At 35.9% G+C, this 25431-nt stretch overlaps 3 protein-coding genes across 4 annotated transcripts; 2 read left to right on the top strand and 1 right to left on the bottom strand.

Annotated features, from left to right (window-relative positions):
- Positions 1-290: 290 nt before the first annotated feature.
- Positions 291-19304, top strand: LOC147077227 (uncharacterized). Of its 2 annotated transcripts, XM_085940743.1 has the most exons (4): positions 291-491; positions 1339-1491; positions 3829-3981; positions 17524-19304. In XM_085940743.1, the coding sequence occupies exons 1-4, from the start codon at positions 354-356 to the stop codon at positions 18403-18405; spliced, it is 1326 nt and encodes a 441-aa protein (XP_085796869.1). In that variant the 5' UTR covers positions 291-353; the 3' UTR covers positions 18406-19304. The 2 variants fall into 2 exon arrangements, with proteins under 2 accessions (XP_085796869.1, XP_085796870.1); XM_085940744.1 differs by lacking the exon at positions 3829-3981.
- Positions 12084-14367, top strand: LOC147077228 (uncharacterized). The gene is made up of 3 exons (XM_085941619.1): positions 12084-12336; positions 13052-13146; positions 14020-14367. The coding sequence occupies exons 1-3, from the start codon at positions 12330-12332 to the stop codon at positions 14365-14367; spliced, it is 450 nt and encodes a 149-aa protein (XP_085797745.1). The 5' UTR covers positions 12084-12329.
- A 3224-nt stretch (positions 19305-22528) lies between the features above and the next one.
- Positions 22529-25135, bottom strand: LOC147077226 (uncharacterized). The gene is made up of 2 exons (XM_085941030.1): positions 24992-25135; positions 22529-23636 (listed from the first exon to the last, which is right to left on the bottom strand). Exons 1-2 carry the CDS (start codon positions 25133-25135, stop codon positions 22869-22871), a joined length of 912 nt encoding a protein of 303 aa, XP_085797156.1. The 3' UTR covers positions 22529-22868.
- Between the last annotated feature and the right edge of the window lie 296 nt (positions 25136-25431).

Below are 25431 nucleotides of genomic sequence, written 5' to 3'. Positions count from 1 at the left end.
ATGTGTATTTTGTTTACTAGTGAATTAAAAATATGCCATTTTAAATCAAAGCTGCATAAAATTTCGATATTTCCGTATCTTATACGTACTTTCCTACGTATTATTAAGAATATATTTTATATTAAATAGTAAATATTAACAAACAAAATACTTATCCATCTTCAACAGATAACAGCGCGTACTATATTTTCCCCCAAATACTTTAATTTTGGAGGCTCTGTACTATAATTCCACTTTGAAAAGATGGCAACACTATTTTGTCTATGTTTCTGTCTCTGAGGAAAATGACATTCACATTAAATAGAGCCTAGACGTCATTCAGCCTCAAAAATACCCTTCTTTACTTTTGAACCATGGATATAAAGCGCGAACCTGGTGAAGACGAGCAGCCTTGGTTTTATGTGCCAATAATTAAACATCCAAATAACCTGGACATCCACACACAATATGTTAAACAAGAGAATGTAGACGACTCTAACTGCAATTCTAAGGTTAGTTCCTGGTGATAAGTCTAAAAGCATCAATTCTCAGTCAGTTATTTGTATATTTGGCTTTCTATGGTAAATCAGTTTATATGTTTTAAAATTTTAGTAAATTGTTTGTAAATTCTCCACAAACTAAAATTTACAAACATTTCTGATTTACCACAGAAAACATACCTACCTTACAAATAGAAAATACCACATACAACAGATTAATAAATATAATTCCGATAGGTTTTCACCAAATACACTCAGAGTTTTGAATGCTTGTGTCCTACGATTTTCAAATAAGTAAACCAATACTGAATAAGCGTCAGTGCATAAATCGAGAGCAGTTGTCAAAACGATTATTCCACACTCGAGATTGGTTGCCTGTTTCTCCACACCCGCTCCATTCACCTGAAAAATAGCTTTGTTAATATAACCCCCACTGGAGTGCCATGCTGTGATCTATAAGGGGTGTAGTTGTTTGTCAATTATTACCCTCGTTATTATGTTTTATTCAGACGGTTGCTTTTGTATGTGACATGTGACATTGTATGGGCAGCGTTGAAGGAAAACACGCGCTGGTATTTTAGTCGTTTAAATGGCACACATACATTAGTGGCTATTACACGGCAGATATCATGATATAAAGTGCTAGGTTTACCTGTTTCTTATTAATAATTTGGAAAAGGGCTGAATGCCCTTGTAACCTTCAAGGTCAACGTCTTTAGACAAAACTGTCATTTCCGACTCGCCAGTGTCTATACTGTAAACATGAGTATAGATAATAACGTGTCAGTTGTAGAATTGGGTAAAACCTTTACATCTTTTTAAATCAAACATGGTATTTTTTTTTTTAAATTTCTTGCAGTACTGTGCAACGGGACTTCCTGATATAAAACATGAGACCAGCCATCAGATTGTCAACGTTAAGTCCGAGATTGTTGAAGATACAGTACACCCGATATATGATGAAGATCCTCAGCCAGGATGCTCGTATCCTGCTTATAGGCCAATAAATCAGGTATGTACACTTAATTATATATATGACAGTATTTTCTTTTAAAAAAATAAATACTAACGACCGAGGGTACTAGATGTAATTTGAATTTAAATTACAATTGATTTGGGTTTTGTAAGACGAAACCCTGGTCGCAAAAAAATACTCAATGTTACAAAACTCAGATTAAAACTTCCTTTGTTGCCATTTTTCATTGTTGGCAGCCAAATTGTAATTCATTCCCTTAGTATAGGTCTGGTGAGGTAAATAGGCATTTCTTGCAGACTCAATTGGTAAAGGACATCAGCTGGAGTCCAATGGATGTGGGTTCGATTCTCGCCCGTTTATTTAAATTATGTTTTCTAGTACCTAGTTATGTTCGTGTGGTAGTTTCAAATTGTGTGTTTCCAACGTGTGCTTAACATATATAATTCGGAAACACATCAGAAACATGCCTATTGGAAAAAATCTAAAAAAGTACATAGCCTTCAAGTAGGAATAGAGTTTATATTATGTATTTGTCTTTTATATTAATTATTTTGGAAGTCAATTAAGTCAATATTTTATTTATATATTTTAGAATGTATTGTACACAGTGACGTCCCTAGACAAAATGCCGCCCCTAGGCAGTGCCAAAATGCCGCCACATTTTTTATATTTATCATATATGCATGATACCAATATCTAATAATTGTGTTGTATGGATACATTACTAACAAGATAAAGGTATCTACCCATACTACTAAATCTAACTTAAATGCCATCTCTGTTTCAATAGACAATATTTCGAGTCTACGGTTTCAGTTAGGTATATTTAAAAAATACAACTTCCATAATTCGCGAGTGACTGTGAAGAACGTGACGTTCAAGGACAACGGAAGTAAACTAGACATCGCGAACCCGACAAAAAAATAAAGTCCTGTTGAAAATTGTATACTTAGTGCTTATCTAATTAATAGATATATTTTGTTTCCAACCAGTGAGCTGATTTTTTTAATGGAAAGATATTAACGTTATTACTAAGTTTATGTAGCTTTCTATATATACGTAATGATTCTCCTCGATTTGCCGCCCTTTGAGTAACTGCCGCCCCCAAGCGACGCTCAATCTGCCTACCCCCGCCGGACGACACTGATTGTACATATAATTTGAAAACATCTCATGCATATACCCACTAGAAAAAATCCTTCAATGTTCAATATGTAGAAGGTTACATATTTTATTAAATTATTAGCAAGTGCAAGTACCTACGTTATACAAACTAATTATTTCGTGTGATCCGTGACGTCGCTAAGTAATCGAGGCATTTAATTGGTACCTACATTGTTTTAATATACATAAACCGATGGCCAACATTATAAACGCAATTTGATGAACACATCGTATAGGGGATGATGATGGGGTAGGTAGTTTGACTACAATAAATAGAAGGATTCTGCGTGATTAAAGTCATACCCAGTATATTTCCCTCAACGATAAATGATACAATTTATTACAGCTAGTTACAATGATAGTTAAATGAGCTTGACAGTTAATATTACGAAGATGCGTCGTGAGAAAATTAATAATCGTTAGATCGTGGGTTCGACTGACTGTTAGAATGATTTGACTACTTGTGTAGGTCTTTCGCTCCCCGGGTTTTTATAGTGATTTGAGACAAAGGAAATGCTATGTTAGCTTGAGGCGAATGACCTGGAGATGCATGTCATCATTTACTGCATGACCTATGCAGAGTTCATGCCCTGGTCAGCAGTTCATGAAAAATGACTCTTTTTGCATTGCAAAAATCGCATTATAAAATAATTAATAATAAATTTTATTATACAAAGTTGCAAGAACTGCATTCTTCAACGATTGAGATAGGTATGTACTCACACTAATAATGATTCGTATATTATGTTCCCATTCCGAATTATTACAAATAAATAATTTAGCAGGAAAAATATTATGTGTTATTATGAAATCATTGTCGAGGCGGTTTTACTCACCGAGCTTACTGACCTCGGGGCGTGCCATCACCAATGATTAAAAGACATACTTAGCAACTAGATTTCTTACAGAGTAACAGGTTCTAAGGTACTTAAACAAACTATTATGATAAATTAAATATACACTATGATCGAGATTCATGGTGTTTCCCACAAACATTTTTTGTCGTAATTAACTAAGATACCCGTAGCTTAATTAAAAAAGCACACTGAAGAAAATCCATCAGTTACAAGTTCAAGTCACAGGGTTTCGTATTTTTCTCTAAAAAAGATTTTGTGAGAAAATGCATGAAATGTTTTCAAATTATGTATGTTCAATATTATATTGTTTGCATTTACGTATTATTATTATTATGTAGGTATATTATTTCAGATATCAGCAACGAGCGTGACTAAAATTAAATCTGAGTTAGATTATGGAGATGTTGTAACCGAAGACGAGTTTGTTTATGATGCCATGACCAATTTGGATTTAAAAAAATGTAAACCTGATCGTCCTGATTCAAAATATATGCTGGTAAAACAAGTAGGTTCAATTGTATTTAGTTGAAGACTCTGACTGAGAAAACTGAAAGCTTATATGATAAATCATAGATTCAATTACTGAAAAGAAATCCGTTCATAATGTTGTAAATCTCTATAGAAGCAACTTTTTCTGGGTGTGGTTGCGCTTTTCATAGTGGACTGTAAGTTTGTGGTGGAATGGTGTGGATGCTGGGGGATTTATGTTAGTATGCTAGGCACCAACCTTTTTGCTCACTCGCGCGGTATTGTTTTCTGTGTTACCCAATGCGTGGCATCTGCAGCCCTATGTTGTAACTTGTGACATGAAGTCACCCGGCGACATGACGTCATATGACATCATTGTGACGTACTACCGGAGTGAGTCAATAGTCTTCGAGAAATTAACGTTACTCTAATACTGGCGTTATTCATTGTCCCCATACACAAATAGGTGTTTCAGCATAATAATATATATGGTGAGCCGTGTGCATTGGGCGGCTCGCCTCGATGCGTGTATTGATCATACGTCACAATTACGTCATGCCGTCGGGTGACTTCGTGTCACAAGTTACAACATAGGGCTGCTGGCGGTACACTTTTGACGAATGATATGAGCCGGTATCACGGCTTGCCAGGTATTCAGAATTATTGCTCGGACGACGGTCACACTATATCAAGCTGACCCAGTGACATGACCCGGCTCACGGCTAGCTCAATAATGCTACCGGGCCGTCACTGAGGAGACTAGTGATGAATTAGGAGAGGTGGATCTCCTTTGTAGTATCACAACTTTTGAATTCCCGAATAAAACTCTCAGCTGGTGTGGTGCCGAATTTATTCAGGTACTAGAGTTCACGGTCACACAATAAGGTTAACTGTCATTGTTCCCGTAATTAAATCTCATTAAAGTATCAGCAAACTGTTTATTTGTTCACTATAGGATCTCTGTGAAATCTTTCACAAATTCCCGAAAAGTCACACCTAATTCAGAGAATGTATACGCAGATATTCTTTGGATATTTTTAATTAATGAAATATTTTCCCATAAGAAAGAAAATATAAATTATTCTTTGGTCACACAGTATTAGGTTTATAAAAGAATAGAATTATTTTATTGTTGTTTATAAAGTTTATTTATGTTCACAGTGTATTTACAAATATTTATTTGTGTTTACAGACTTGTTTACAAAAGGTTTGCTTAATGTTTACAAATTTATTTACTAAAATTTGTTTTTATGTTTATGAATTTGTTTACTAAAATTTATTTTATAATTATGTTTACTTAATAAAGTTTCAAAAATTTATTTTATAATCCCGAAAAGATTTGTAAAATTTATTATTACAGACTGAGTTTATTAATTTGTTTTTATAAAACAAATCCGATCGCGTAATTTATCTCGATTACGTCACCTCGTATGATGAGTAATGAAAAATAAAATTAATCCGCGGCGCGTCACTATCGACAGATACGTAGTATTCGTGCTACGTTTTAGCGGCCGACGTCACTACCGACAGATACGAGTTATTCGCGCTACGTTTTGCCCGTCGAAGGGGACTTACTGGTACGTATGAATCGCGAATGTACTGAGAACCGTGTCCCACAAGCTCGCAGAGAGGTCTGCTGCTTACTGAAGATCGCCGGTGAGAAGTGTAGAAACTAATGATTTTACGGAAAAAGGATGTCACCTTTTATACCCTCGGGATGGAGGTTTAACAGGAAACAGTCCGTAAGGGATAGCAGATGTATATCTTTCTCTCACGGGATAAATTTACGTATATCTCCCGTTCCTGGCAACTTTCTAATAGAGATATCTTCTAATTAAATCGGGTTAAATTTACCCTACTTTATTTCCGCAAAATTAAGACTTAATAGGGGTGTTTTAAGCACCCTCTAGAACATGTCCTTTAAATACGCAGTTACGGTGACGTCAGCAAAATAGTTGATTTTATATGATTTTTCGTGTTCAAACGAAGGGGAAAGTTTTTAGCTTTCCAACGAGGTATCAGAATAGGTACTCGTGTACTAAATAAGGGAACGGCAGTCTTTAAATTTAAAATGTCAAAATGAAAGGTTGACACCCACGTACTAGTCCTTTCCACCACTCTTGGCCTTTTTAGGCCAATAGAATTTTACTAAGTTTTAATAAAACTATTTGGAGCCGCAGAAAACGTTTCATTCGATATTTACCTTTCGGACGAACATTATTACGTGAAAATACTATAATATTATACTTAACATTTCAACTTAAATATATAAATGCTAAATCCCAACAAGATGTTATTTACAAGCGACTACAAATTTATTTAGTCTTTAATAGTGGCTTTTCCATAGTAATCTAAACGTAACCTTGAATCTATTTTTATCTGGCGAGCTAGCACAGCTGGGCCGTAAATTCTAGTCGGACAGAATTCAGTTAAGATTCAAGGTCACGCGTCAATTTGTGTTTTTAGTCGCAGTATTTGATTCTTTTATTACTTAGGAGGCAATTAAGATTTATTATTGTTTATGGGTAGAAACCCATCTATACCAGAATCTTAATGCCGGCGCTCCATTGGCACGCAAGTCAGACGATTTACAGTCTTCGGACTTTTTTTTCGCGTGGAGCACCCCAGGTCTGCGGACTTTTTAATCCGCAGACCAGGCTCGTTGGATTTCAAACATGTTTGATATTTTACTCGCCGAGCCGCTGAAATTCGTACGTTCACCACGCTTTACCGTCACATTATTTATATCTATGCCGACGGACGACAGCGCCATATATTAGTCTATGAGCGCCATCATTATTTTATGCCGGCGCTCCATTGGCACGCAAGTCAGACGATTTACAGTCTTCGGACTTTTTTTTCGCGTGGAGCACCCCAGGTCTGCGGACTTTTTAATCCGCAGACCAGGCTCGTTGGATTTCAAACATGTTTGATATTTTACTCGCCGAGCCGCTGAAATTCGTACGTTCACCACGCTTTACCGTCACATTATTTATATCTATGCCGACGGACGACAGCGCCATATATTAGTCTATGAGCGCCATCATTATTTTATGCCGGCGCTCCATTGGCACGCAAGTCAGACGATTTACAGTCTTCGGACTTTTTTTTCGCGTGGAGCACCCCAGGTCTGCGGACTTTTTAATCCGCAGACCAGGCTCGTTGGATTTCAAACATGTTTGATATTTTACTCGCCGAGCCGCTGAAATTCGTACGTTCACCACGCTTTACCGTCACATTATTTATATCTATGCCGACGGACGACAGCGCCATCATTATTTTACTGTCATTCAAAGTGTTCAGACATCTCACATCGATAACAACAATGGTAGATCTACGAGTGCATTCGAAAAGTTTCTTGGAAGATTTTATTAGTTGTTTTAAAGACAACCCATCGTTGTGGAAGACGACCAGCCCACTATACAAGAATCGTGATGCCAAGTCCTTGGCGTATGCGGAACTTTTGGAGATTTTAATCAAGGTGGAGCCGCAGGCAAGGGTCGACGATGTTAAAAAGAAAATACAGACATTGAGGTCGGGTTACAGAAAGGAGAGAAATAAAGTAAGGACATCATATCGAAGCGGAGCCGGCACAGACGCAGTTTATCTACCCAAACTGTGGTACTATAAAAATTTGGAGTTCTTGAACGACCAAATGGAAGGTACGTAGGAATGCTTTAAAGCTATTTATTATACACGTGCAGATTATGAAATTGTCGTACCTAGCTCTGAAAGTGACATCGCATTAGATTAGCTACTATTAAGCAATTAAAACATACAGCTATGAATCATTTCTAGTCACAATAAAATTTCTTATTCTTTGCCGAGGTAGGTAATAAATAATAATAATATATAGGTACGAGGGAATGCTTTAAAGCTATTTATTATACACGTGCAGACTATGACATTGTCGTATCTCTGAAAGTGACATCGCATTAGATTAGCTACTATTAAGCAATTAAAACATACAGCTATGAATCATTTCTAGTCACAATAAAATTTCTTATTCTTTGCCGAGGTAGGTAATAAATAATAATAATATATAGGTACGAGGGAATGCTTTAAAGCTATTTATTATACACGTGCAGACTATGACATTGTCGTATCTCTGAAAGTGACATCGCATTAGATTAGCTACTATTAAGCAATTAAAACATACAGCTATGAATCATTTCTAGTCACAATAAAATTATTTATTCTTTGCTGAGGTAGGTAAGAAATAATAATATATAGGTACGATCATGGCGGTGGAAGCGCGGCTTATTGAGTCGTGGTCGGGTCCCAGGTTCAAATCCTGGGTCTGACAAGTACACATTGAATTTCAATTTGTGTATGAGTCAGAGTATGGACCTAATATGTTGAGCAAGTGGCTGACATCCATTTCTCGTAAAAACAAAATCTGTCAATACAAACCTCCACTCCGTGGAGGTCCATATTATGATCGGACATGGTCGAAAGAAGAAGAAAAGAAATGATCATAAAATCAAAAATCGCTCGAGTTAGGTTCCTTCAGAGACAATCAATAAATCGTCAATCATCAATCAAAATTAATGGTACAGTTTGGTTATGAGGAATACAGCGGAAAACACATTTTGAAAATACCCGATATACTGGATTACACCAATTATACCAATATCAATATTAACCGTATGAAGGAATGGGTACTTAGGGGAGAGATAATAAAAAACAAGTTTGAGTATTATGTTGTATTTTAACAATTTACATTTTGTTTTACAGAATCGAGCTCAATATCCAGCATGGTGGACGATTTGGAAAACATGTCTCCTGATGAGAGTTACTCCAACTCGTTAAACAACGAAGATTGTATTGAGGTAAAACATTTTAACTAAATTGTTACATTGGTTTAATTTATCTATTGCTTATCATACTTTCTTGCCATGTGACAGCCCCGGTAGTATTAAAATATTTTTCGAAATCTCCTCGCGCTTTCTTAAGCCCATATTCCATTGGCAGATTGCGTCTGGCCCGATCGTCTGCCACGACTGTCAAACTCTATTCTCTATGGTTTTCAAGGATCGTGAGCGATCGGGTCGAAAGTGGAAAATTTTCTATTATCCGTCGTGCGATCCTTTCATTATCAAGCGAAGATTGCCGAAAGCGTACGAAAATAGCCGAATATGCGCCTGAGTCATGCAAACGGTCGTTCATTTCATTCTACTGGTCGATTTCAACTGAACAACTACAAGATGGCGAAAACTTAAAAAATATATATGGAGTATCACCGAGGACACAGTCCTCGTCGAATAAATACACGCCAAAGATATAGTGTGGAACGTAAAAAAATCCGCCATATTCAATGGCGATCACGCTGTTCTTCAGTTAGCCAACTTTTGACCCAGTGTTTTCGTTTACGGCGAGTCCTGACCGCCTGAGCCAGTTGAAATATAGCCATACTCGCTACAATATATTAGTCTTTGGATTATTCGATTTCGATATTCGAATTACTCAATTGGTTTGGAGATTCAAGCTCGCCCAGTTATTCATGATGTAAATTAACAATAAGTATACAAACTTTCTATAAATGTCAAACGGCCGCATAAATTTTAACAGATCTGATGCTCGCTAGGTTTGACAGCTGACAGCTCAGTTTTGTTGACGTAAAATTGCGCGGGAATGCGTTCAGTGTAGCCACCAATCTAAGAAATATCTAGTTTTCACTCAACCTATATTTTTAATAATAGCAACACTAGTATTATTTTAACCAATCAAATCAAGGACCAACGAGATTGAATCGTTGCGTGTAATTGCAAATAGCTAGCAACGACGGTTGGCGTCGATCGTTGGATCGGGTTGGGTCTGTGCGTCTGCCAATGGAATATGGCCTTTAGCATTGGCAGTCGAGTTCCGATTAGTCGTTGCTTCCAAAGGCGCTAAGGTGTCCTGTGACCTCAGTCCGAGCTCTATTAAACCTGTCTCAGGATTTTCCCTATCAAGGTCATGAGAAGGAGTATAAGTATGTGTTGATTTGCGACGAAGAAAGTTGTGCAGCACACAGCAAGCTAATACAACTGTATTGATATTTTCAATTTTCATGTTTATTGGAGCTTGAAAAATGCGGAATCTAGCAGCTAAAATGCCAAAAACATTTTCTATAATTCGCCTGGCTCTGCATGTCCGATAATTATATATTATTTTACTGTGATTTAATTGCCTTTGTGAATACGGCTTTAAGAAATCGTTACGTAATGCAAAGGCTTCATCGCCAATGGCAGTGCATCAGAATTAGCAGTAGGTTTTTTTTGTGCAGGTATTTTTAATCTGCCTTCGTCTAAACGTTTGAAAAAAATAGATTTTCTCAGTACGCCTCCATCAGAAATACGTCCATTTGTTCCAACATCAGCATAAATAAATTCATAATTAGCATTTGCAATCGCCATCAAAACAATGCTGTGGAAATGTTTGTAATTATAAAAGTGGGAGCCGGCGCCTGCAGGTGGCACATTGCAATGTGTTTCCCATCAACTGCGCCCAGGCAATTTGGAAATTGCCATTTACTATTAAATTCTTTTGCAATCGTCTCCATTTCTTCGTGCGTATCAGGGAACTGCAACAAAAAATAATCAATATTTTATTTACAGATAGAATATTCGCCTTCAACATCAACGTTGTCGACTACTCCAAGGTCGAATCTTAATAGAGCACCAGAACCCCCATCGTTCAAACGAAAAAAATCGAATGATAGCGCCAACAAAGTGTTAGAATTAATCACCGACAAACTAAGCAAGACTGAAGATGAATTTGATGTTTTTGGCAAAATGATGGCCATGAAACTACGATCGATGTCACAGGGACAAAGATTGCTGGCCGAGAAGCTGATGCATGAAGTTGCCTTTATGGGACAAAGTGACAAAATAATGCCAGCAACTACTGTTCATACTCAACCAGTTTATCGTATATTAAGTAAAAATGTACAAAAGCCGGTATAATAAATTAATGTTTTTTGTGTGAATAAATATCTTGTAAAATATTTGTTTTTTTGTTTGTTTTTTATGCCTATAAACCTTAAGGCTTAAGCGATACAACAAATGGTAAGTACTCGTATTTGAGTTATGTTAGCATACCTATATTATTATGTGGCCTCATTTAGAAATCAAATTCCATGCTTGCTTTTCGAAGAATATGACTAGTATTACAATACATTCAACAGGAATAATTAAGTAGCTTGCTTACAGCCTATATGGAGAGTCCTGGCTAGGTACAGCATTCTAATGGTCTATTGAATATTTAGCATGTCAACGATGGCCTTGTCTGCCATTCTTATGATGTTGCCGTCTATGATTTATATAGGTAAAACAATCCACTAAACGTTCACTTTATAAGACCAACCAATGTCTACTTGTTAATGATATATTTGTAAATTTGCCCAACTTTATTAGATGACGTATAATATAATACACACCTTGAAATATTCTCCTTTCAAAACGTCAATGATGACTTTGCAAGTTTCGGGAATTATCTTGCCCAGAGTTTGTCTTCCAATCGCAGTTCTATAATGCAAGTCAGTGAATGTTCCGCCGGCAGCCAAAAATCGCAGGGTTGCACATAATCTATCATGAGGAGAAATAGCTTCCCTCATCATAGTATTTTTTTTTTTTAATAAATGGGGAGACCAAATTATACAGTTCTGTGTAGGTACATCCTCCGACATTCGCAAATAATTGCGGAAATCGCTCGGTTGCAAACGCAATTCTCGTATTAAATTTGTGTGGGATAATGTCGTTCGTTTCCTTATCCAATGTTTCACCCAGTATTTGTGTACCCTTTGCTTCGTTATTACATTATCTGCCACCCAATAACCCAAAAAACATAAAACGTCGGTATCATTTAACGCCATCACGATTTAACTGTCAGATATACGTATATTATCTATGCTGTCAAAGTCGACTGTTTTACTCGTCAAATTAATTATATACTCGTTTCGTTGAACGTCTGTTGGCCAGTAGCAGAACGTAGAAAAATCTGAAGACTTATTGTCGTCGGACTTTTGGCTCGCCAATGGAGCGCTGGCATTACTGTCATTCAAAGTGTTCGGACATCGAAAACAATAATGGTAGATCTACGAGTGCATTCGAAAAGTTTCTTGGAAGATTTTATTAGTTGTTTTAAAGACAACCCGTCGTTGTGGAAGACGACAAGAATCGTGATGCCAAGTCCTTGGCGTATGCGGAACTTTTGGAAATATTAATCAAGGTGGAGCCGCAGGCAACGGTCAACGATGTCAAAAAGAAAATACAGACATTGAGGTCGGGTTACAGAAAGGAGAGAAATAAAGTAAGGACATCATATCGAAGCGGAGCCGGCACAGACGCAGTATATCTACCCAAACTGTGGTACTATAAAAATTTGGAGTTCTTGAACGACCAAATGGAAGGTACGTGGGAATGCTTTAAAGCTATTTATTATTCACGTGCAGATTATGAAATTGTCGTAGCTCTGAAAGTGACATCGCATTAGATTAGCTACTATTAAGCAATTAAAACATACAGCTATGAATCATTTCTAGTCACAATAAAATTACTTATTCTTTGCTGAGGTAGGTAAGAAATAATAATATATAGGTACGATCATGGCGGTGGAAGCGCGGCTTAAGCGTTGGCTTATTGAGTCGTGGTCGGGTCCCAGGTTCAAATCCTGGGTCTGACAAGTACACATTGAATTTCAATTTGTGTATGAGTCAGAGTATGGACCTAATATGTTGAGCAAGTGGCTGACATCCATTTCTCGTAAAAACAAAATCTGTCAATACAAACCTCCACTCCGTGGAGGTCCATATTATGATCGGACATGGTCGAAAGAAGAAGAAAAGAAATGATCATGAAATCAAAAATCGCTCGAGTTAGGTTCCTTTAGAGACAATCAATAAATCGTCAATCATCAATCAAAATTAATGGTACAGTTTGGTTATGAGGAATACAGCGGAAAACACATTTTGAAAATACCTGATATACTGGATTACACCAATTATACCAATATAAATAATCATATCAATATTAACCGTATGAAGGAATGGGTACTTAGGGGAGAGATAATAAAAAACAAGTTTGAGTATTATGTTGTATTTTAACAATTTACATTTTGTTTTACAGAATCGAGCTCAATATCCAGCATGGCGGACGATTTGGAAAACATGTCTCCTGATGAGAGTTACTCCAACTCGTTAAACAACGAAGATTGTATTGAGGTAAAACATTTTAACTAAACTGTTACATTGGTTTAATTTATCTATTGCTTATCATACTTTCTTGCCATGTGACAGCCCCGGTAGTATTAAAATATTTTTCAAAATCTCCTCGCGCTTTCTTAGCATTGGCAGTCGAGTTCCGATTAGTCGTTGCTTCCAAAGGCGCTAAGGTGTCCTGTAACCTCAGTCCGAGCTCTATTAAACCTGTCTCAGGATTTTCCCTATCAAGGTCATGAGAAGGAGTATAAGAATGTGTTGATTTGCGACGAAGAAAGTTGTGCAGCACACAGCAAGCTAATACAACTGTACTGATATTTTCAATTTTCATGTTTATTGGAGCTTGAAAAATGCGGAATCTAGCAGCTAAAATGCCAAAAACATTTTCTATAATTCGCCTGGCTCTGCATGTCCGATAATTATATATTATTTTACTGTGATTTAATTGCCTTTGTGAATACGGCTTTAAGAAATCGTTACGTAATGCAAAGGCTTCATCGCCAATGGCAGTGCATCAGAATTAGCAGTAGGTTTTTTTTGTGCAGGTATTTTTAATCTGCCTTCGTCTAAACGTTTGAAAAAAATAGATTTTCTCAGTACGCCTCCATCAGAAATACGTCCATTTGTTCCAACATCAACATAAATAAATTCATAATTAGCATTTGCAATCGCCATCAAAACAATGCTGTGGAAATGTTTGTAATTATAAAAGTGGGAGCCGGCGCCTGCAGGTGGCACATTGCAATGTGTTTCCCATCAACTGCGCCCAGGCAATTTGGAAATTGCCATTTACTATTAAATTCTTTTGCAATCGTCTCCATTTCTTCGTGCGTATCAGGGAACTGCAACAAAAAATAATCAATATTTTATTTACAGATAGAATATTCGCCTTCAACATCAACGTTGTCGACTACTCCAAGGTCGAATCTTAATAGAGCACCAGAACCCCCATCGTTCAAACGAAAAAAATCGAATGATAGCGCCAACAAAGTGTTAGAATTAATCACCGACAAACTAAGCAAGACTGAAGATGAATTTGATGTTTTTGGCAAAATGATGGCCATGAAACTACGATCGATGTCACAGGGACAAAGATTGCTGGCCGAGAAGCTGATGCATGAAGTTGCCTTTATGGGACAAAGTGACAAAATAATGCCAGCAACTACTGTTCATACTCAACCAGTTTATCGTATATTAAGTAAAAATGTACAAAAGCCGGTATAATAAATTAATGTTTTTTGTGTGAATAAATATCTTGTAAAATATTTGTTTTTTTGTTTGTTTTTTATGCCTATAAACCTTAAGGCTTAAGCGATACAACAAATGGTAAGTACTCGTATTTGAGTTATGTTAGCATACCTATATTATTATGTGGCCTCATTTAGAAATCAAATTCCATGCTTGCTTTTCGAAGAATATGACTAGTATTACAATACATTCAACAGGAATAATTAAGTAGCTTGCTTACAGCCTATATGGAGAGTCCTGGCTAGGTACAGAATTCTAACGGTCTATTGAATATTTAGCATGTCAACGATGGCCTTATTTGTGACTATATATATACCTATCTCAAATGCATCTTGTCTGTCATTCTTATGCTGTTGCCGTCTATGAGTTATATAGGTAAAACAATCCACTAAACGTTCACTTTATAAGACCAACCGACGTCTACTTGTTAATTATATATTTGTAAATTTGCCCAACTTTATTAGATGACGTATAATATAATACACACCTTGAAATATTCTCCTTTCAAAACGTCAATGATGACTTGGCAAGTTTCGGGAATTATCTTGCCCAGAGTTTGTCTTCCAATCGCAGTTCTATAATGCAAGTCAGTGAACGTTCCGCCGGCAGTCAAAAATCGCAGGGTTGCACATAATCTATCATGAGGAGAAATAGCTTCCCTCATAATAGTATTTTTTTTTTAATAAATGGGGAGACCAAATTATACAGTTCTGTGTATACATCCTCTGACATTCGCAAATAATTGCGGAAATCGCTCGGTTGCAAACGCAATTCTCATATTAAATTTGTGTGGGATAATGTCGTTCGTTTCCTTAACCATTGTTTCACCTAGTATTTGTGTACCCTTTGCTTCGTTATTAGATTATCTGCCACCCAATAACACAAAACGTCGGTATCATTTAACGCCATCACGATTTAACTGTCAAATTTACGTATATTATCTATGCTGTCAAAGTCGACGGTTTTACTCGTCAAATTAATAATATACCTCGTTTCGTTGAACGTCTGTTAGCCAGTAGCAGAATGTAGAAAAATCTGAAGACTTATTGTCCTCGGACTTTTGGCTCGCCAATGGAGCGCTGGCATAAGTTTTTCCAATTGTTACTTTTACAATATTCATTATAGTTAGCGAGTTACAGCATTAACAAAATCTATAATTATAATTACGCGTCTATAGATATAGATACGCGTTTACAGTATTTTTGTAACGGTAGTTAGCTTCTATCTTGTATTGATAAAATTAGTATTAAAATTCTTTATTCATAATTAAACAGTATATAAATTTATAAATATTCAATTTTCTTTTCCAATTTTCATACACTCCCATTATAGCTATAAAAGTTATTGAAGCATGTACTTGCTTAATTTTACGTAAACAATCTCTCCCATAACTTATTTTCTAAGTTTAATGGAGATTTCCCGGAAATTATTTCCGAAATAGATCGATTTGAAATTTCATGACGTGTCATTTCGAGGCCTGTGGTCACAGCGTTCCAATTACACTCGAGCAGTCTCGATTCTCCGAGGCGAAATTTTTTTCGTAAAATTTTATTACATTTACAAAGAAAAGGTAAACAACATACATTTTACTTCCTTATATTAAACGATTACGCTACTGGTTACCTGTTCATGGTCTTTTTCGACCATTTCTTCTCTGCTTCTTCCATAGTTTAGGACCATGGGACTTATATATTCTGTTTGTACCTTGTCGTGAGGTTGTCGCACGGCTATTGAGAAGTAGAATTGACTACAAGGCTAGATTTGTATAGTTATGTCGTTAAACCATACTCTGCCATAAACACTAACTGAAGGTCGGCGTTTTTGTTCGTGTCACCAGCCCAATTTCTGAATCAGTCTGTATGCGCTTTATGCTTTACTCGCGACGGCCTAGCTTAAACAAGGGACAATAGGCCATTACACTATTTGTTTTTCAAAAATAGGTACTTGCTATTGTCAATATACTGAAAATAAATAGATAGATAGAAGAGGTGGGAACATACAAAATGACACAACCACAGATGGCTTTCGAATGCGCATTGCGTTAGTCATAATCATTAAGATCAATAGTGTCCATTCAATATTCATGTATGTGCTGTCTTTAAGACATCCCGTATCGGAATATTAAATCAAACATTGAATGCCATAGATAGCTGCAACAATATAATGATTGTCACGGAGCATCAAGCTACCACATGTATTGTGCCATAGAATGATAGAAAAGAGTGAGGGCCAACCCGTTGAGAAGGTTGTTCGACGTCAAATCATCCGGAGCACAATCCTCAGTCATGAAGTCCTGACGTATAATCATTTGTATTTATTTACCTTTCTGAAGGGGGCTGAGCTCGGACTAGGGAATCCAATCCCGAGCCTAAATTCTGATCTCGGGATTTCTGGATTACAATTTGACAATCCCGGAATTGGCATTCTTTTCCATTGTTAATATAAAAATTTTATATTTACAAATAACATTGATAAAATCGGTCAAAAATAAATATAGTATAATTTATACTATTTAAGACATTTTTATTGTTAATATTGTATATCTACGTTCAATCTTTGGAAATACATAAGTTTAATGGAGTAAATAATATTGTAATATAAATAATAATGTAAATTTAATAAGAGATTGCTGTTTCTGATAGTTAAGACTTAATGAATGGGTTAGCGAGATTTAAAATAGGAAAGCAAATAATCATGGTGTACTTATGGCCTTTCCGCTCCATAAATCTAATTAGTCAGCCAAATATGAAACTGCCGTAAAACGTATGAGATCATGGTGAAATTACTTTGTTAAAAGTGCGAAGCATTGTTTTTTTCCAATCTTTCTCATTTATATTAATTTATGTGAAAAAATAAAATGAATCGGCCACTCAGTTTATTTTTAATGTAGTTATTTGTAATTAAAGCATTTTTTTCTGTTATATTTTCGTTTTTATTTTATTTTCCATAAAAATTGATAAAAAAATCAATCCCGAAAGCTTCGGGATTATGTTTATCAATCCTGGGATTCAGGTATCGAAAATAGCTCGGGATCCCGGGATTAGATTCCCTAGTTTGCACCTAAAAACGACCTCCTTTGTGCCCGCATATTTAAACAATTAATAGCTACAATTTTTTTATCTTTTTTTTTAGATTTCCACCCAGTCATATAATACTGAACTCGACAGAAAGTATGAGAGTCCAGCAGCAGCTGGCGCCGCTTTCGAAAGATTTATTAACAAGGAAGATCACATTTCTCAGTTAGAATCGTCAACAGCATATATGAAGGATGACACAACAAAGCATTCAGAAACAGTGCACAAGGAAAACTTCAGACAGGAATTTCAGACGGTGTATTTACCGAAAATTGTTCGTATTGTGTTAGAAAGAGTAATATATTTTCCACAGTATTTTGTCTGCAGTGTTTGCTACGCAGTATTAAATTCCCCAAGTACACTACAAAGCCATAAAATGTCATGTACCATATCCGTAAACGCAAAAACACCTAGATTCATAGACAGCGTTGAAAAACCATACCATTGCGATCTATGCGCATTTAAATGCTCGAATAGCACTAATCTCAAAAGACATAAAATTACACATACTGGTGAAAAACCGTATCAATGCGATGTGTGCTCATCTAAATTTTCGCAGCTCTGCCACTTAAAAACACATAAAATGACACACACTGATAAAAAACCATACCAATGCGATGTGTGTTCGTATACTTCTCCATATATGAGTAATCTTAAAGCACATAAAATTATGCATACTGGTAAAAAACCACATCAATGTGATGTTTGTTCGTATAAATCGTCATATATGAGTAATTTGAAAGTGCACAAAACTATACATACTGGGGAAAAGCCACACCAATGTGATATTTGCTCATATAAATGCGCATACATTAGTCATCTAAAAACACATAAATTGATACATACTGGTGAAAAACCCCATCAATGCGATGTTTGCGCTTTTAAATTCTCTAGACTCAGTGATCTTAAAAGACATAAAATGACCCATCCTCGTAAATAAAAATGCACATGTGTTATATGAGCTAAATTGTAATTAAAATAATTATCCAGTTTGTTTATTTCTGGGTATGCTATCATTGTAATCCTTGTTCACGCGAAGAGTGAGTTGGTTAGAACAAGGGATCTTGAAAGCAAATAAAGAACATAACCTTATTATTTCAAATAACTGTATTCAGTTTACACACATAAAAATTACTTTTGACGTTGCCGACTCAAGTAGAAAGCTGATACATTCACAACGATTGGTCCTACTTTTTCCGCCCCTCCCGTAGTTGTCTATGGATGGACCATTGCCTGTCATTTTTCTAATAAAATAATAATAAATAGCAAATAAAGTGAGTGAGACAAGTGATTATCCCGTGGTGGAAACATTGTCGCATAAAGGCAGCACATTTTATAATTCCACGAATGATGGGATAAATATTACAAATTTTGAGAGCAGCAACGGATTTCCTTGTAGAAGACGATGCAGTCGCTCATTGCTCACTCAAGGAGAAAGCCGATACATTCACAACGACTGGTCCTACTTTTTCCGCCCCTCCCGTTGTTGTCTATGGATGACTTGTCATTCTTCTATAGAGTGCTCATACTGACGCGTCTGTCGTGTTCACACAGGGAATGGTTTGATTTGGATATATGAGTTACATGATAAATAATACACTAGCATTAACACACCTTCTACAAATGTAATGCATATATCAATGCTACATATTTTTTGGAAATCACCACCGGTTTTTGTGTGTAGGACTAGTCAAACTTTGACAGCTGAAGAATAACAGGAATATTTATTATTAGTTCGATAATAATTTAATATTATCGAACCTAAATATTCATTTATTCATTCATTTCATACAGCATACAGTTAAATTACTATCACTGTATTTTTCAAATAAATACATAACATGCAAGATTATTGTATTTTAATGTCGGCCTGTAGCCGTAGTTTAAAACTTAATTCTCATTTCGATGAAACCAAAAACACAGTGTTTTTACTTCACAGGGCAGTACAGTGCGGGTATGTGTTTATGCTTTATCTGAAGGATGCGGCAAATTGAGGAAGAAATGGAAACGTTACAATTTTTCAGAGCTAGGTACATTCTTTAGAGATTACAAAATTTGAATAAAACCGCGGGGGCTTACAAGTGAGAGAAACTATGTGATAGGGATGGAGAAAAATATATTCTTATATAAATGGGGTTATGTTGGAGGGTTTGTTTTGACTTTCATAAAAACGACGGATTCTGGACATTTGAATATAAAGTTAAATGAACTGTTCATACAAAATATAGGCAATAGGACAGAAATGCTTGTAGAAGCAACATAAATATAGGTGAAAGATTATCTAATAATAATTATCAAGATGTCAAACGTAACACAATTTATTTATTTTAAGCGCTGACTTTTGTAAGAATTATTATTTTTTAATTTAATGTCATAGCTGAAACCCCGTCACCATTCAGCGGTGCTACAAAAGCGATATACGAGCTGCGGGCCTGTAATAATTTAAACAATTACACCTAGTAGCAAGTGTAAAATTATACCTCACCAATATCAGTTTCGTATAGAGCCAATTAGTGAAATGATCAAATCGTCTCTATTTAAACCACGTGCAGTTATATTAAAGTTATGTTAATAATAATTACAAGATAAAAAGAACTTTTTATATACAACGTTTTTAAATCTTCTGTTGAATAATATAAAATTGACTTGACTAGCTTAAACCATCAAAAAAATGCTGAATTGATGGAAATACTGAATAATAAAATGTCATTTCATATTGATTTCCATAGTAACGCATGTACATATTATTTAATAATTTAGTTGCTTGGACCTCCTAGCAACCAATAATGGTATCGAAATAACTTTTCATACAAAACAGAATAAACTGAAAATGAATTCATTTCTTATTAAAGATGGCTAAAAGTAATAAAAAAATGCATTGGCATCGTGTTCTAATATATTCTAAATGTTTCAAATGTCTAACTAGTCGGGAAGTTTGTTAAAAATCGATTGCAAGATTGGTACCGGACAAACAAAATTACGACCTTAGAAAAACGTTGAAAAAATACCCACTCATTTTAAATGTTATATACAATCATTTATTTCTCCCGATCAATTATTGTCCGATTTCATTAAAATATACATAACTTATGCGAATGTTTTTTGTTAGGTACTTAATTATAATTAACCCAACTCTCCGTAAAGATAATAGACTAGAAGATCAGTCTTTTAATACCTACTTTACACTGATATATAATACTATGTATAATCTATACGTGTCTCTAATACACTAGACACACCATCAGAAATTCATCATCCAGCCTCTCCTGGTTAATATATATTTTAAGAGTATTTTTTATTGAAGTTAACCATTGCCGACTCAAGTGGAAAGCCGATACATTCACAACGACTGGTCTTACATTTTCCGCCCCTCTCGTTGTTGTCTATAGATGACTTGTCATTGTTCTATATAGTGCTCATACTGACACGTCTGTCGTGTTCACTTGTCAGAGTATTCTTAGTTTCAGATTATTTTAACGTATCTTGGAGACCTTGGAGTTCATCTGATTTAGTATTCCTTTCTTTTCAGGACTTATTTAAGTATAATAAGAGAATGTGAAGAATATTTTTTCAAACGTATGACGTACTTGATTTCAGTTTCATTCATTACATGCCATTATATTTTCCGAAAACATATAGGTATATTCATATATGGATACACTGCTAATACAAATATAAGTTTTAAAATGCTGTTACAAATCGATATTTCCAGCTGTCTTGACACAGGGAATGGCTCGATTTGGATAGACGAGTTACATGATAAATAATACACTAGCTTTAACAATACATTAACACACCTTCTACATATGTAATGCATAGATCAATGCTATATATTTTTTGGAAATCGGTATTACCACCGTTTTTGTGTAAAAGACTAGGTAGTCTGACTTTGACAGCTGATGAATAATAGGAATGTATATTATTTATAAATAACACTTATAGTAAATATATGTGATTCGAGAGTTTTTTTATAATTCAATTTGAAACGAGAAAGGTCGAATCAATATGTCAAGCAATCTGGGATCTGATTTTAACAGCTGACCAGTGGACCACTCGTTGCTTGTGCAAAAAGATATGCTCAGGCTTTATTAATCTAAAGATGGCGCTGGGTTAACAAATAATGACTCGATACAATTTATCGTTTCCTATGACTACGATTGATACATACTTACCGATAGAAAAACCGTCTACGGAAGGTTGAAGCAGCAGTTCATAATTGTTGGTAATTTGTCAAATAGTCATGTCATTTTGATCTACCTCTTCTAAAAACTACAAGTTAAAATTGTCCTAATTAAGTAGGATGCCAGTAAGTTAATTGATGAAAGCACATCACTGCGATTTTAGCAATTAAACAGATTCAAATCCCGTCGGGTGTCATATTTTTTCTGGTAGTTAGGTTTATATCTGAGGTGTTTTAAAGGTATGGATGTTAATGTAAATGTAATCGATCGGGTTAGCCACCTATCAGCAGCAAGTATACCTACTCCAAAACCGAGAAATAGTGGATGAGTTTGTACATGTATCTGGGATCGATTATTAGTGGAAAAAGCAGATGAGAAGCTGAGATTGAAGGCGAAGAGGTTGCCAAAAATGAGATGACACGTCTTACCACTATATTATAGAAGGATCGGGGAATTTTAATTGGTACGAATATGCTTTCGTCCGAGGTCCGGTTATGGATCCTGAGAGCAAAGAGCGGAACGAAATGGAGGGTCTCTGAATCTGAAGAGGGAGGCTAAATGTGAGCGACTGAAGTGGGCCTGGGAAAGAAATTGCGTGAAAAGAATTGGGCAGTCAGCAAAGGATATAAATGATTTGTAACGCCAGTTTATTGGAAAATAAATAAATGTAAGTAGTTTAATGGGTAGACGGTTTACGTGAATGGGACGGGCCCTCCTTTGCCCTGCAGCGGTGCTACAAGAGCGACCTACGTGCTGCAGGTCTGACATGGCGGGAGGCGCAAGAGTTGGCGATGGACCAAGAGAAGTGGTGCCTACTTGTGCTTGCTCTATGACCTAATGCTGGGACGTGACAGGGTGTAAGAAAAAGAAGAAGTTAAATTGGGTATGAATATTTTATTACTTTTTTTTTACGAAATAACTGAGTTCTTTAGATTAATTTAGAAACACACAATAATACTACGAGATGGTGCAGATCACAAACCTCCTTAGTCAAAAAATACAATTTTACAGGGGAAGGTTAAAACTGATTTATTTACAGCATAATACGATGAATATGACGTAGGAGTTTTAATTAAAAGATCAATAAACTGGGCTATTTTTCTCTTTGACATAGGAGGTAAAGTTCAACAGATCCGTTAATTTTTTGTTGATTTTTTGATACCATAAAGTCAAAATCATAAAATTTGACATAGAAGGTTTGTGATCTGCAACATCGTACGACTTAACTAAGTTTCGTGGATTCATTTTCACTAGTGTGTGTCGTTATATGTTTTTTCAGAAAACCGCGACGGGAACATTTATATGAACAAAGTTTGCATTGGAATGGTTTTTCACCAGTATGAATAATTTTATGAGATTTAAGATGACACATTTGCGTAAACTTTAAAGAACAAACGTCGCATTGGAAAGGTTTTTCGCCAGTATGTGTCATTTTATGTTTTTTTAGATCACTAGATTGCGAACATTTAAATGAGCAAGCGCCACATTTAAATGGTTTTTCACCAGTATGTGTCATTTTATGTTTTTTGAGACTGCCAGACTGTGAACATTTAAAAGAGCATATATCGCACTGATAAGGCTTTTCACCAGTATGTGTCATTTTGTGTCTTTTTAAGCCACGAAACTGCGAACATTTAAACGCACACACATCACATTGATATGCCTTTTCACCAGTATGTGTGAGTTTGTGTCTATTGAGATTTCCGGGTTTTAAGAATTTAATTGAGCAAATATCGCACTGATACGGTTTTTCATTAGTATGTGTCATTTTATGTTTTTTTAAATCATCGACCCGCGAAAATTTAAATGAACAAATATCGCATTGATATGGTTTTTCACCAGTATGTGTCATTTTATGTGTTTTCAGATGATCGATCCGCGAAAACTTATATGGACAAACGTTGCAATGATAAGATTTTTCACCAGAGTGTGTCCTTTTATGTCTTTTGAAAACAAATGAATATTTAAACTTTTTTGAGCACACAACGCACTGAAATAGGGTTATGTCAGTATTTGTTATTCTATGTGTCTTAATTTTTTTAGACTTCGTGCAAGAATTATTGTGACTGTTCATTTTACTCGAGGATTCAAATACTAAGTAGCAATCGCTGCAAACAAAATTACGTGGAAAATGTTTTACTCTTCTCAGTTTAATTCGAACCACCTTCAGTAAGCAGTCTCTCTGTAATTCTTTCTTGATGTTTTGTTGATGTATAGTTATCTCTGAATGAGTTATACTATTTTCTTGGATGTTTTTGGTTGAAGATTTCATGCGTTTGATGTGATGATCTCCTTTATTTAATTTATCAAAGGTCATGTTGGCTATTTGATTATCCTCATTCTCATTTTGACGTCCTGTCATTTTATATTGTTGGCAGGAAATCTACAAAAAAAAGAACCGCCACTTAAGTGAAAGGTATTTTAATATTTCACTACGCCTTCTCTCAGTACCCAACTGTACTGGTGAAGTGCTGACATCCGAGTCTCTGGTCACCGACGGTTCGAGGATATTGAGAAGGCTGGGTGCGACGCCTTCCTCTCTCAGCTGCCTTACGGTAGGCCCGGGGAGCCGAGAAACACTATGCTAGTAGTGCTGACATCCGAGTCTCTCCGGCCGCCGACGTTTCGGGAGGGCTTCGATCCTTCAACGCATAGAGATGCAACCAGCCCTTATCAAGCCGCCGCACTGTTACACGCGTTATTGTAATCAGCCCTTAGAGTCGGCTCGATCCCGGTTCAGGCCTTTCCGGAGGTGTGGATTTGTTACACCCCGAATAGTCCCCATTTGGGTATGTGTCCTCCTAAAGAGGCCTGAACCATTATCAAGCCGATGCATAGTAAGGCTTGATTGCGAGGATAAATAAATAAATAATGATAAATATATAACCGTCAACATTGTTCAAATGCCGTTAAAAATATATATGAATGGCAACTCCGCATTTTGTAGCCACTGACAGATAACGATTTTCCCGCACAGAGACGCTACTAAATATCGACATTGTAAACACGTACATTTCGACCTCCGCAAAAATTATAACAAATCGTATAAGATGTAGCCAAATAGTAGTATTTAAATAAAAATAGCCTTTTTCGACCATCATTTCGGTGTTTAAATTGTTCACTTCTAACTCCCAAATGACAGACGATGTCCAAACACCAGCATACTGAGCGAAGCATCTTCTCGCTTTGAACTTGACGGGAGATGGCATTACCTATAATGCGATTTATTCACTTAAGCATTTTTTTATTCTTAATTAACAAACAGTAGCAAACCGCACACCACACCTCATTTTCTCCCGTTTGATAAAGTTCTGGGCAGTTAGTATAATAATTAAACATTTATACCTGATGCACTGGCTTGTCAGCTGAATATGAGCATCCGGGTCGAGGATCTTCATCATAGCATGGCTGCAATATATCTTCAATAAACTCGCACTTTACATCTTCAAGCTGGAGATCAGGCTCAGGTTTTATGTCTTTAAGTCCCATTGCAGGGTACTGAAAGCAACAATATAACTTTACTATGCAATGTAAGATTACACCCAGTATATTTCAATAATAAACGGTTATCAAATAAGAGTTAGGTATAGATGTATGAACGTTTGTTGTTTGGTGTATGATCCAACATCTATTATATTCTGCAGAAGGTTGCGTCGTGTGTGCGACATCATATGTTCGGGACACAATAGAAATGAGACACAGTGAGTATTTTCTTGGGTTTATATTGTAGTACTACATTTTAGATTGTACACGCCATTAAGAGGGTACTTCAGTGAAACGGCAAA

This window comes from Rhyacophila brunnea, unplaced genomic scaffold (genome assembly GCF_057557595.1).
Source record: "Rhyacophila brunnea isolate RB1 unplaced genomic scaffold, BYU_Rbru_1.0 scaffold_13, whole genome shotgun sequence".
NCBI classification, from domain to species: Eukaryota; Metazoa; Arthropoda; class Insecta; order Trichoptera; family Rhyacophilidae; genus Rhyacophila; species Rhyacophila brunnea.
This window is presented reverse-complemented; position numbering and strand designations above follow the sequence as displayed.

Excerpts from the sequence above, each read along its gene's own strand:
- LOC147077227 (XM_085940743.1), top strand. The coding sequence starts at position 354 with ATGGATATAAAGCGCGAACCTGGTGAAGACGAGCAGCCTTGGTTTTAT. Across the intron at positions 1,492-3,828 it reads CTTATAGGCCAATAAATCAG|ATATCAGCAACGAGCGTGAC; the intron begins GTATGTACACTT and ends ATATTATTTCAG. Across the intron at positions 3,982-17,523 it reads AATATATGCTGGTAAAACAA|ATTTCCACCCAGTCATATAA; the intron begins GTAGGTTCAATT and ends CTTTTTTTTTAG.
- LOC147077228 (XM_085941619.1), top strand. Across the intron at positions 13,147-14,019 it reads ACAACGAAGATTGTATTGAG|ATAGAATATTCGCCTTCAAC; the intron begins GTAAAACATTTT and ends TTTTATTTACAG.
- LOC147077226 (XM_085941030.1), bottom strand. The coding sequence starts at position 25,135 with ATGGGACTTAAAGACATAAAACCTGAGCCTGATCTCCAGCTTGAAGAT. Across the intron at positions 23,637-24,991 it reads CTGACAAGCCAGTGCATCAG|TGCGTTGTGTGCTCAAAAAA; the intron begins GTATAAATGTTT and ends ACCCTATTTCAG.